Genomic DNA, 13,751 nt, shown 5'->3' with positions numbered 1-13,751 from the left:
ATAAGAGCGTTACATGACGAAATTGACAAGTAAAATTCAAAAAATTACAATTAAATAATGAATAAACGTTATAATTAATTATTTTTTGGCATTTAGGGGTAACGTGATAGATGCTTTCAGCTGTCAAAGAATTTATTTAACCTATTAAAACATTTCTATTTTATTCCAGATTTTTATTTTCTTTTAAAAGTATACGCGATTTCAAATTTTTAATTTCGGTTTATATTTTTGATTATTCATTTCGATGATAATTCATGAAAAACAGTCGTGTGTCTTTCAAATATTACTCGCTACGCTCTTAAAAGTTACAGATAACTTCGATCAAGCTTTTTTTGAATGTTTAGGATGAGAAACAACTCGAAGAGGTAACCGCATTCGTATGATTTGACATGTGATTTTTTTCAGGGAAATCTTCATGTTTTCTTCAAATCCGATCATCCTGAATTTCCCCTCACAGGCGATTGAAAACTTATTTATTCAATTTCAAAAATCGGATAAAAGCTTTAGGAACAAAATTTGTAATTCTGAAGTAAATACCATCGTGAATGCATAAGAGCGAAAGCATGATGTTTTGAACATATTCATTAAGGTATGTTAAACATATAATAATAAAAATAAATTTTTTGTTAACTTTTTCTTTAGTAACTGGGGAAACTCGATTTTTAGCCCGAACGATGAACTGGAACTTTTACAAAAAAAAAAATTTATCGGTAAATTTTCATCTTCAATTTGTGAGAAAAATCGTTGTCGTTGAATTAAGAGAGAATTCTTAATAATTTTTTGTTAATTTTGTAAAGGTATTCCCTTAAGATTACGATGAACTGTAATCTTGTACTCCATGTTGCGCTTTAAAAGTAGGTCTGATATTACAGAGTGACAAATGCGCAAAGTCGTAAAGTTTCATCGATAAGATAAATCGACGAGTAAGGTTATCTATCTAATTTGAAATATTAAAAAAAATTGTACCGTTTAAAAATTGATTATCGGTATCTCTCTCTTTTTCCTGTTTAACCTCCGGTAACTACCGTTTAGATCATTCTTCAGAGGATGATATTATGAGTGTAAATGAAGTGTAGTCTTGCACATTCTCAGTTCGACCGTTCCTGAGATGTGTGGTTAATTGAAACCCGACCGCCAAAGAACACCGGTATCCACGATCTAGTATTCAAATCCGTGTAAAAATAACTGGCTTTACTAGGACTTGAACGCTGTAACTCTCGACTTTCCAAATCAGCCGATTTGGGAAGACGCGTTAACCACTAGACCGACCCGATGGGTTGATTATCGGTATCTAATATTTCGTATCGCGTTGTTTTAGTCTCGTTTATACTGAGAATCTTTACTTCCTTATTCGAAGTAATAAGGAACCGCGAGAAATTTCTGTTTTCAGATTTCAACGGAACAATCCATTCTGATCATCCCTGAATCAATTTTTACTAGTTTCGGTGCGATGTCTGTACGTACATACGTCCGTATATATCTCGTATAACTTAAAAGTCATTAGCCGTAGAATGTTGAAATTTTGGATTTAGGGCTGTTATAGTATCTTTGGCACCTCTGCTTTTGATTGCAATCGACTAAATCAAAAAAGCCCAAAATCTAAAAAAAAAAAATAGGATTTTGGACTTTTTCTTAACTGCAGTAACAACCCCTCGTCGAGAGCTTTTCAACAATATATCATAACCGGTACTATTTTCGGTTGGTTCCAGTTACAGCCAAATACAATTTTAATTAATATAATATTTGGATCTTACAAGAAGGCACATCGGTTCGAATCCGTAATTACGTATATTTTATTTTCATTTTTTAAATTTAAATATATTGATTTATTATTCCTCCTCTATGAATCATGAGACCTTGCCGTCGGTGAGGGGGCTTGAGTGCTCAGGGATACAGAGTAGCTGGACCGAAGGTGCAACCATATCGGAGAGGTATCTGTTGAGAGCCAGACTAACGAATGATTCCTGAAAGAGGGCAGCAGCTCTTTCAGTAGTTATTAGGGGCGGGAGTCAGAACGACTTAAACGGCCATATCAACATCACTCAGTCCTCTGAGTACTGCGCAGCTGAAAGCAATGGAAAACTACAGCTGCTTTTTCTTTCAAGAAAATGTGGCTCTGCGTTTTCATATAGCAATGATGGAGGCGCCTTCCTCGGTAAAATATTCCGGAGGTAAACTAGTCCCCGACCGGGTGGGGACTACAAAGGAATGGGTCACCAGAAAATTAAAAAATAACATTCTACGAGTCGGAGCGTGGAATGTTAGAAGTTTAAAAAAGGTTGGTAGGTTAGAAAATTTAAAAAGAGAAATGGATAGGATAAATGTAGATGTAGGCAGGCCACGTTTGGAATATGTAAAACAAATTGTTAGGGATGTTGGATGTAGAGAGTATACTGAAATGAAACGACTAGCACTAGATAGGGAATCTTGGAGAGCTGCATCAAACCAGTCAAATGACTGAAGACAAAAAAAAAGGGAAAAAAAGATTTATTATTATTTCAATAATATGTTTGTATTCATATAAAATGTTTACAATCAGAGGTTAAAAAATATTAATAAATCAATATATTTAAATTAATGAAATAAAAAATAAAAATACGTGTGTGAAGTCGGATTCGAACCGATGTGTGCACGGTTACGGACTCGACACGTTGTCATTTGCACCACTTATCTACTTGAGCGACGCGAAACAAATGTGTTTTATTAATAGTTTCGTTTATTTTTCTAAAATATTTAATTTTTTTGTTTTGTAGTTTTGTTTCGTTTAATACCTAATAAAATCCGTCACATTTTTAAATATATATATATATTTTTTTTTAATAAACTTCGAAATTCTTTTGTTTCTGTGCAGATTATTCATAGTTTTACTCGGAATCAAATTCTCTACAAATTTTGTTTAAAACCTTAATGCGTTTTTATCACCGATTTAACAACGTTATTTTACACCAAACGTAAAATAGTGTTTTTTTCAACTCCGATCTTTTGTTTATTACCCCAGATTTCTCAAATACTAACTAAAAAATACAGTTATAAGACCTTTTTTCTTTTTCCTGTTTAGCCTCCGGTAACTACCGTTTAGATAATACTTCACAGGATAAATGAGGATGATATGAATGAGTGTAAATGAAGTGTAGTCTTGTACATTCTCAGTTCGACCGTTCCTGAGATGTGTGGTTAATTGAAACCCAACCACCAAAGAACACCGGTATCCACGATCTAGCATTCAAATCCTTGTAAAAATAACCGAATTTACTAGGACTTGAACGCTGGAACTCTAAGCTTTCCAAATCAGCTGATTTGGGAAGACGTGTTCACCACTAGACCAACCCGGTGGGTACAGTTATAAGACCTACCTCTTTTCAGTTTTTCAGGTCAGATTTCATATAAAACCGCAAAAGTTCCCTCTTAATTTGGATCCCAGTATTATAGTATAGCTTAATTTGATGGAAGGCACATAAATAAGGGTGAAACCTTTCGCCAGCCGACGTTTGTTAACGAAGCCGTTTCCGAACCTATATTTGTACAAATTTTCTTCTTTATTTTCATCGGTATTTCACGTCCTAAATGTTTGTCATATACTTCGTGAATCACTCTGTATTAAAGAGGTAACTGATATGCGGAACGCTAGAACTATATCGAATGCTTTTCTTTTAATACAATATTCTGGAAATATATTTTTCTTAATTTGAAACCAGCAAGCCGAGTCTTTTGTCTATTTTGTGCCTGTAGCGTCGGAACAAATCCTGAAAGTTTGTGATATTTTTCGTGAATATCTCTTCTGTACATTCCTGTCTTGTAACTTCTCTAACGTTTATTTTCTTGTGCTATTTTTTTAATTTAATTTCCTGATATCTCAAAACGTAAAGAAAATTCAATTTCAACCCTCACTCCCACCATCTAACCGAAAGTAAAAACCGTATTTTTCTTCGAAAATTCTGTAAAAAATAGATTTTTGAAATTCAGATTAATTGTTTAAATACAAACGCACGAAAAAATGTCGACATATCTACATGAAATATAAAAGATTACTAAAAAATGATTCACAATTTCAGTATTAAAGATTATTTTGACCATATCTTTCAGTATACGTTGAACGGGAAGCAGCTAAATAGTGTTTTTTGTTGTTTTTAATTAGGATCATTTAAAATTTCACGAACAGAATAATATTGTTCCCGTAAAATAAATTTTTTTATCGCATTTTAAATAAATCGGTTAAAAGATTTTTCAAATGAGATTGGCAATTTTTTAAAACGATAACATAATAAGGCCGCCCTTTCTCGTAAATATAGTATCGAGTTATAAACGAAAACAGCTCCGTTGTCTGTTGTGGTAAAAGTGGATATTGTTATTTTTTTAATTATAAGTGACCGTTCTTTTGAACAAAAATTGCACATAGAATGCAGAAAAATTAAAAATATAGATTAAGAGATGTAAAATCTAAACTGAGTTTCCGATCTCTAGAATAGCGTTTTTTCTTATATTAAAATTATATTAGTCCTTTATTTTTTCTAAATGTATTTAACACTTGAATTAATAATTAAGAGTATTCTGTACCTATCCGTTGTGTCAAGACTCATTTTTTATGTTACGATGTAGATATTAAAATATTTCTAAACTTTTTTAACCTATTAGCGTGAAATAAAAAGTTTTTATAATGAAATTATCGTCTTACTAGATTTTCTTTCTGAAGTTGTATTAACTGTATCTTAAAATTATTCATTTACTGCCAAAGTTAACAAAGTTTGCGAATAATTTTTCTTAGATATAATAAAAATATCAACATTTGAAGAGGGATAGTAATATGACTTTAATGAATTAATTTTTGAAAACCACAATGTCGAACAATATTAAGTCCGTAATCTAAGGAGACCTTGTAAACGTTTTCAATGCGGCCAGTAACAAACCTCTTAATCCATTTTAGCACCTAGTGAATGTGCTTAGTACTTCCGGGTGATTCAAAAAGGACCGTAACTCTAAAAGCTTATAAAAGTCTATTTAGATAACTTACAGATTTAAGTTTCTATTCTTCTAGTGACTGTGATATATGTAAAATAATCTCCTACACTAATATTAATAATTAAGAGTAATATTTTCTATAAAAGTAATGATGTTTATTAATTAGACGATCCATTTGGCGATCGTAATGAACATTTTGAATCGGTATATCGATATTTAAAATATATATTCGTCTTTTGTAAGGACAGGAAACCATTTCATTTCTCATTCTATATTCCCTAGTAAGCCTGAAAAAAGGATTTTTTATTGAAATTTTTTTGTATTTGTTCGGTCAAGAGTTTTGTATATACATAAAATTATTGATGAACAAGTATAGAACTGTAAGATATATATATATATAGTGTCTAAAACTCTTTTTATAATTACCCTGCCGCTTGTGCTAAAAAAAATCAGTTAAAACTCTGACAGTAGTTAAAACAAAGACGCAAACGCTATTGTATGTAACCAATTCAAGGACAAGTATTATAAAAAAACTACGTAACAGAAAGGCTTGTACATGACCACTGTTCGTGTCGGCAAGACAGAGGATGTAAAAAACAGGCCATCGTTAAAGATAAATCATTTATTTTAAGATTAATATTTGCTTTGTTTTTGTTTGAAAAAGCGTTTGTTTAAATCAAAGTTTATATATTTAAAATAAAGTAACAAAATAATCTGAATTATGTTGCTAAATTTTTTTAACTAAAATTTTTAATTTATCGACTTTAAATATGTTTTATTTATAAATATTTATATGAACAGTAAAGGAAAACCACAACTGATAATTTTTTATTGCGATTAAATTTATGAAATGTTTTTGTGTTTTGGTCAAAATGGATTTTACAGCAGTTAAAATGAATATAACGATTTTAAAAACCGTTTTTGTTTATAAATCGAGTAAATTTAATGTTTAAATGCAATTTTTATTTATATTTTCTCTTAAATTCACAGTTCAATAAGAACGAATTCACTAAACAACTTTTTATTTTATTTTTATTTCGGTATTATAAAGTAATATTCATTTTGGTATCCGTAAAAAAATAAGTAATATCTCATTTTCCCGTGTAAATTAGATTATTAAAAGCAATTTCTTTCAAAAATTGTTTTGCGATAATATTTTTAATTAAACTAAAAAATCATCAATTCTGAAGATCGACCAAAATAAAAATATCAGATCTATAGTTATAAAATTTTGAAATAAGTTATCTCCCATTTAGTTGATTTTCCATTTTAACAACATTAAATAGTTTCACATAAAAAATGGAAAATAATATTATTAAAAAAATATTTTATGAGCATAAAAAAAAATTATCGGTGATTCGATACCGAACCCCACGAATAGCAAAAGGAGTCGTTACCGTAGAGCCACACACGCTACACAAAGACTTAGTGTCAGTTGCACTTCATAAGATGTGTCCCCTGTTTGTTTGTTTAGTTTTTCATTCATTATTTTGAATTTTATCTTAATTAACAATCGATTTCAATACTCTTAAGAATCAATAGACTTGTATAAAATATTTATTTTTATTAAGGATTATTAAAAAAAAAATTTTAATATTTTTAATAAATATTACGACTTTATCAGTGCCAAATAATACTAATTAATATTGAAAGTGAATAATCATTCATAAATATTCGATTGTTAACTCGTTTAATCGTTATCATGTATTTAAGATTTTGTAAAATTTTTGTACGACTAAAAACTTTTGTCCCAAAATCCCTTACTTAAATGTTCAAATAACCCGGTAGAAAATGAGATTTTGTGACGAGCGTATACGCATGCGCGCCGAATACTGAGCGCAATGCTACACCTTGTTACTTTCATCATGGTGTGAACGTTTGTCTAAGACCTTTGTGTGGGAGGGGTTTATATTATAATATAAGTATTATTTATTTGGTGGTGTTCACTTTTGTTTATCTGACCAAGTAAGTAATTTTATACCATTCTAACATAAATTAATAGAATTTAAGTAGATTTTTTTTTATGATAAATTTGTCATTACTAATGCTGTACGGTTAATTGATATACAATGTAATCATTTCTTAAAACATTACTGTGTTAATTAGTCTTAAGTTAGCGAGCGTAGGTTAATTCGTTAAATTATGTTTATAATATAATAGTTATATCGGGCGATATTGACAATAATCCAAAGGTTTGCTGTTTATAGTTATAGATATAAATTAACTTAACCTAAGCTCGCTAACCTCGACCAATTAACATAAATGTTTTGATTATTTAAATAATAAATAATTGCAATAATTACTGAATTTATAATTTAAATACTCAAAACATTTAACAGTAATGACGTATACGATAAAAAAACATTAGGTTGGATAACATTGCATAAGTTCCACGATTATCTTTCTATTTATTGAAAATAATAATACTTATTTTCTTATTTATATTCTACGATACTAATAAATAAGAACAGTGTATAGTTGACAGTTTTGCAGTAGACTCTTGAAGTTTTCAATTAGGTTATAATTACAATAGGACCTCCATTGCTCGTTACCCGTTAATTCATCTCGTTCAATAATTCGTCATCCCTCTGGAAAAATTTGTGATTTTTATTTTAGAGGTACAATACTGATACACAAAAGAAAATTAAATTTTTAATTACTAATAAAAAGTACACCATCTGTTAGGCCTACAGCATAAAAGTTCACTTAATTGACTGATGTTTTTATATGAGTCTATTGTACATTATGTATAAATTACAGTAATCATGTGAGAAAAGAACTGATAAAATTACTTTACATATTTTTCATTCATATAAACATTTTCATTTGGGCACTATTATTTGATAAGTTTTTTTCATATTTCTTACACAGTATAGTACTTTATTTTCTTTAAAACACATGAACTAATATATTCACCAACAGTTCCAATAGTCCAAACTGAAGAACCAATAAAAATAAGAACCTGACCGTCTCCTTTCTACCACTAACCATCCTCTACCGTCTTCCTGTTCAGGAGTCGACTTAACTATATCCATTTCAACAGACACACTTGCCTGTTGCTTGTCAGCTGCCTTAACACCATTTACCTCAGTCGATTTCCCTTTAACATCTATACCAGTGACCACCGTCTCTGTATCCTTACTGCCAGGGGCAACATCCATTGGTTGGACTTATTCTTTTTTTGTCATCAGACGCCTTCCTAGACATCACTGAAGAACGCTTTCTGTCGTAGCAGCTAGAAATGAATTCTGTGGCTTCATAAACTTTAAATGTTTATAAATTATTACAAAAAATTATTTTTAACAAACCGAGTTCAGAAACTGATTACACAAAAAAATCTGAAATTTGAGTACCCACTTTCACTATTTGGGGTAGCAGGGGGGTCGGAAAATGTATAAACCTAAATCTGGGATATGATTTGGGGGATGTCAGGGGGTCCGGAGATAAATGAAAATAAAAAGAAGGAATTTCCCCTTATAGCTCACCTTAGACTTAGAAAATATTCCAATTGGCAATACCTGTTTAGAATATTGCCACAGCTGTACACTACAAAACTTTGCCACAGCTGTACACTACAAAACTGACAGTAACAATCCTGTCGAATCTAACTGGCCACTCTTAACGTAAAAACACTATAACAGTTGAAGTACACTTCACTGAAAACGTGATTACTCATTTACTCATTAATTTACAAAAGTAAATTACACCCACTCGCATGAATCTTAAGAAACACTCATTTTACGTAATCTAACACTTGACATTACCAAAATCACAAATAACACCACTAAAACACCTTTCACTTCTGGGAGTACAATTTAATGAACTCCTATACCAAAGGCTACTCAACAACACCTTTTCTTTTCTTATTCCTGTTTAACCTACAGGAATCATCATCGGGTATTATTTCTGAGGATGATATGTATGAGTGTAAATGAAGTGTAGTCTTGTACAGTCTCAGGTAGACCATATCTGAGATGCATGGTTAATTGAAACCCAACCACCAAAGAACACCTGTATCTTCGATCTAGTATTCAAATCTGTTTAAAAGTAAACTGCCTTTACTAGGACTTGAACGCTGGAACTCTCGACTTCCAAATCAGCTGATTTGGGAAGACACGTTTACCACTAGACTAACTCGGTGGTTCGCTCAACAACACCTAGGATTTGTCTAATTAGCACACACAAAGATCATCTGCTTGACATCATCAAGGACATCAGGATATGAGAACAAATCGTACTCGCTGGTACAGATACGACATGAAGCAGTTATGACATGACAGTAACTGAGTAAGGAAATAAGTCTACCTCACAGCTGTTTCTCATTGGTTCCAAATGAAATTATTAGACGGTTTATGTTTTTAAATCGTATTAACATATTTTAGAATGTGGTTGAAATAAATAACAACTATATAAACTTTTTTTTTTAATGCAAGTAGATACCTATAATCTGTTTGTTCGGGACAATGAATAAATGTTTACAACTGTCTTGAAGGAGAAACCTCAACGGCAAAAGTTAATTCTTATTTACATCATACTTCTCATAAAAGGATTTACTTCTTAAAGATCTTGAATTTTAAAAAAGGTCAATTGGATATAAATGTCAAAGATTAACTGTCAGAACATTTGGATGACTGTTGAGTTTTGGTTAAAAAATTGAGATTTCTTCTGTAACTATAGGTATCTTGAATCGTGTACATTGTTATTTGTATTGTACAAAGTTGTAAGGAAATAAAGTCTACCTCACAGCTGTTTCTCATCGGTGCCAATGACATTATTAGGTGGTTTATTGCAATGTGATGATGTGTAAAACTTTGTATTGTATACATAATATAATTATATTAGATCCTGTTAATATTTCTGCCATAAGTCCAGATCAAATTTTCGATGGCTTTGTAAATAATCTTGTTCAGAGATAATTTTGAGTTTCAATTTAGAATCCAGTACATTTGACAAAATTTAGTAGTATTCAGTTGTTCCTTTTTTTCCAAATGTGAGCCTTTTGTCAAGGTAAATACCAAAGCATTTTGGTATTCACTAAAATGCTTTGGTGAACACTTTAGTTGCTGCTTTGAAAATGCATAACTAAAATGTGTACTTTTAATTTTCATTAGACTTTATTTGTCACAACTTCTGCCACGCTTCAATGTTGTTAAACTCTTCTTGAAGGTGCTGTGAACTTGTGAATTACTTTTACACACTACAAGCAAATCGCTTATAAATATGCTATTTTAGTGTTGTGAGAACAAGCGTATTGGAAGTGCGTGTAGAATACACTTCCTTGAGCATTGCCTACAGTTACGGAAAATATTAGAGATAATTCAGTCTCGAATGTAATCTTGAAATATCTATTACTTAAAAAAAAACTGATAATGTAGATGTCGGATTAATTTTATAAAGGCCAGCATGTTACACTTCTTAAGAGTTGGCAGATATCAAGAAGAACAAGCAGAGCAGAATTTTTTGTCTGAAGCTGTGAATATTAGGGAAAATTTGATGAATCTGTTGGTTGAATGGTACTATGATCTGTTTGAAAGCCGATCATATCATACTGATATGATGTTATAAGAGAATTAGCATTAGTTATGCAAAAGCAAAAATTCTACTCGTTTATTAAAGACAGAATAAAATAATCTTATGCTGTCTGATTGTATATGTGATTTTTCACTCGTCATATTTCTTATATGTGCATGCCAACAATCTGGAAGTTTTTTAAACAACTTTCAAATTAAAAGTCCTTTTGGATGGTATTTGGGATAAATTTAATACATATTCTTAGAATTAACCTTCACTTCGACAAAGCAATACTTGTTGACACTTACTATCTCTTTTAAGAGATCTAATCCGTGCTTAATTCCTTTGGGCAACCAAGTTACAAGGTCGTGGGATTTTTGTACAGAAATTAAAAAAAAAAACATTTAAATGACAATTTTTTGAATATACATTTTGTATAATGTTATTATACCGTCCAAATTTAAAACCCTCTGTACTATCATACTGTTGAAATCGAACATTAATTTGGTGTAAAACATGTTTATATTTATACTACAATAGTTCTCATGTGTATCTGTATATGTAATAAGACACAGATCAATGACAACAATTTTTGTTGAAGAGAAAAATCATAACAATTATTTAGAAGGATGATGCGCATTCAAAAGTCAATAGACTTGGCATGTGTTGTTTGCATGACTATAACAAGAAAAATGGGTCGCTCTACAGTAGTTTTTAAATGTTACAATCTTTTTTTTTTTTTGTAATAATGATCAATTTTTAGTTATATGTTTATGACAATAAAACAATTACTGTCGTTTTCATTCAATCATTTATTCTTGATCTGTATACCGACTGGTAGAGATTGATTTGTTTTTGCAGTCAATAGGAAGTATAAAGTTTGTAGGAAATGTTTATTATGTCTACATATTTCCTCTATAAAGTTTAATATCAAATCTTGGCACTCCCTCAAAGTCAGATTGAGCTTTTAAGATAGAAAATTGGGCTGTCTGATCATTAACTGGTGTTTATAAGTGAAATTAAATATCCTTGTGTTTATATTTATGGATGTGCAATCTTTACTAAAAACAATTGTCACTTATTCTTAAAAAAATAACAATATCCACCTAAACTGAACCATATAACAGTACTGTTTTCGCGTAACTTGACATGGTACTTCAGATTACAAGAAAGGGGCCTTTGTGTGCTTCTGAATTCCTGAATCATTTGAAAAAATCTTCCAGCAATTTATTTAAAATACAATTCAACATTTGTTTTATGGAAACAACTTTCCGTTGTTGATGAATTTTTAAATAATACTAATTAAAAAAAAATCTCAATTTATCTGGATTCCGATTAACATGTATTTAATTTTCAATAGTGCCCTCTAAATTGTGAATTATCATTTTGTGACTTTTTATTTTTAAATATTTACCTTAACATTATTTCATGTGTTTTTATAAAAAATTTGTATAGACTTTAAACACATCTTTTTTTATCGTATAATCTGTTTTATTATTACTAATTTATTTTATGATGACATAATATAATTATATAATGGTATTATTAAGTTACATTCAGAATAAAAAAAGACTATTTGTCGAATAATAATTAGTTTTTCAAATTTTTATAAGGTTTTTTTTTATCTTATTTAAAGGAGTCTGAGATCTCATTAAATGATGAAGTTTCACCACAGATTAATCTTAATATGAAAATCATTGAACGTGAAATAAATGATTTACACACTGTGAAGACAGAAGAAGAGATGGAATTTTATCCGGGTCATGTAAGTATTTATAATTATTGGATATTATAACAAACATGGGTTAATCTCTTGTTAATTTCATTTCTGTGTGTGTATGCGTGCACGCGTGTGTTCTGTTATAAAAAAAATTGTTTTTAATTCTCTTTCTATTTAATTAATATCGACTTATTAAGTTGTGTGTGAATTATAAACGGTTAATGTTTGAGGGCAAAAGTGTTGTTTTTAAACTTCAGTGATATCTGAAATGCGTGTATTTTTAACTTTTGCATAGAGTTATCATTTTAATAAGCTCTGGGTAAACGGTTGTTATTTGTAATGGCTTTTCATATTTGAATATTTATCAAGTTAGTAATAAAAACCTAACCTGATGCAGATTCAACAGAGTTGTGACATATAATTTTATTATTGAAATAAAAATAAAATAAAATTTAATTCTGTATTTACATTAGGAAAACTTAACATATTTACCATATTAAATGATATTTTAAGTTATGAGCTAACTTATAAGTTATGAGTAATGATATAAGTTATAAGCTGCTCTGTGGAGCTGATGCAGCAATGCTAAAGAAATCATACTAGAGTCACCTGGTGCTAAATGTTGTCTATAATTTCAGTTTTTTGTTGTGAACATTTGCCTTCAGTTATTGATAGTGCAATTTCAAAAATATGATAGTAGCGCAGAGGGTTTTATATTTGTACAGTATTATAATGTTATTAAAAGTTTATATTCAAAAATAATCATTTAAAACTTTTTCTAATTTTTGTAACCCTGTAACTTGGTTGCCCAAAGGGATTAAACACATGTTAGGTCTCTTATAAGAGACTAGATGTCTAACCAGAACCTGGACCATTCGAGGCTCAGGTCAGCCCATGCGAATCCCAGAGCCAACTCGGGGGCCACCTCAAGGTCTACCTCATGGCTGCAGACATCGCTTCAATTGCCATTCCCAATTTTCCAGGGGGACTGGTGTCCTGGACATCTGTAGATTTTCCTTTGGTTGTCGTTTCCATCTACCCAGGTGACTCCATATCCTAGACTCCCGCACTGTATGTTATTCTCATGGTTATGAGAATAATACTGATTAATAATAGTTACAGTATTCAGGCTTCACAGAAATCTGAAAAAGGAACTAAATTACAATAGGTAGAATAATGGGAACTATAGTAACTAAAGTACACACACCTTTGACGATGAAAAATTCTTAACTTATTTCTTTTTAAGGGCAGAAATATAATAATGAAGTAAAAGGATTAGTTTATTTTTTCCTTAATGAGTATCTTTAATTCATAACTTCACCCACCTTGGGGGCGAAGTTAAGTTATATCTTAACTTACAAGGGAGTTAGGGCCTCGGCTGATGGTTTAAAAGCTTCTCTGGGATAACATGAATGTATCCTGCAAATTTGAAAGTAATTGCTATTTTGTTTTTTTATCATTTTAGACGTTAACCAAATTTTCAATATTGTTGTTAGTGTAGCAATATTTTATATAAATATTTTCATCATCACTTTTATTATTTATAGGTATCAACATGCTTTTA

General features: G+C 30.5%; 1 protein-coding gene across 4 annotated transcripts in view; it reads left to right on the top strand.

Moving 5' to 3' along the window:
- LOC142334119 (uncharacterized) overlaps positions 1-13,751 on the top strand; it is an 88,683-nt gene that overhangs the window by 31,362 nt on the left and 43,570 nt on the right. For 2 of the 4 annotated variants that reach the window (XM_075381847.1, XM_075381844.1), the window contains one exon: positions 12,104-12,232. In XM_075381847.1, coding sequence (XP_075237962.1) covers positions 12,155-12,232 — 78 coding nt within the window. In that variant the 5' untranslated portion in view covers positions 12,104-12,154. Of the gene's footprint in view, positions 1-508; positions 590-6,788; positions 6,922-12,103; positions 12,233-13,751 lie in introns of those variants that run through there. The other 2 variants (XM_075381848.1, XM_075381845.1) reach the window with 2 other exon arrangements.

Source organism: Lycorma delicatula, chromosome 13 (genome assembly GCF_047948215.1).
Source record: "Lycorma delicatula isolate Av1 chromosome 13, ASM4794821v1, whole genome shotgun sequence".
Taxonomy (NCBI): domain Eukaryota; kingdom Metazoa; phylum Arthropoda; class Insecta; order Hemiptera; family Fulgoridae; genus Lycorma; species Lycorma delicatula.
This window is presented reverse-complemented; position numbering and strand designations above follow the sequence as displayed.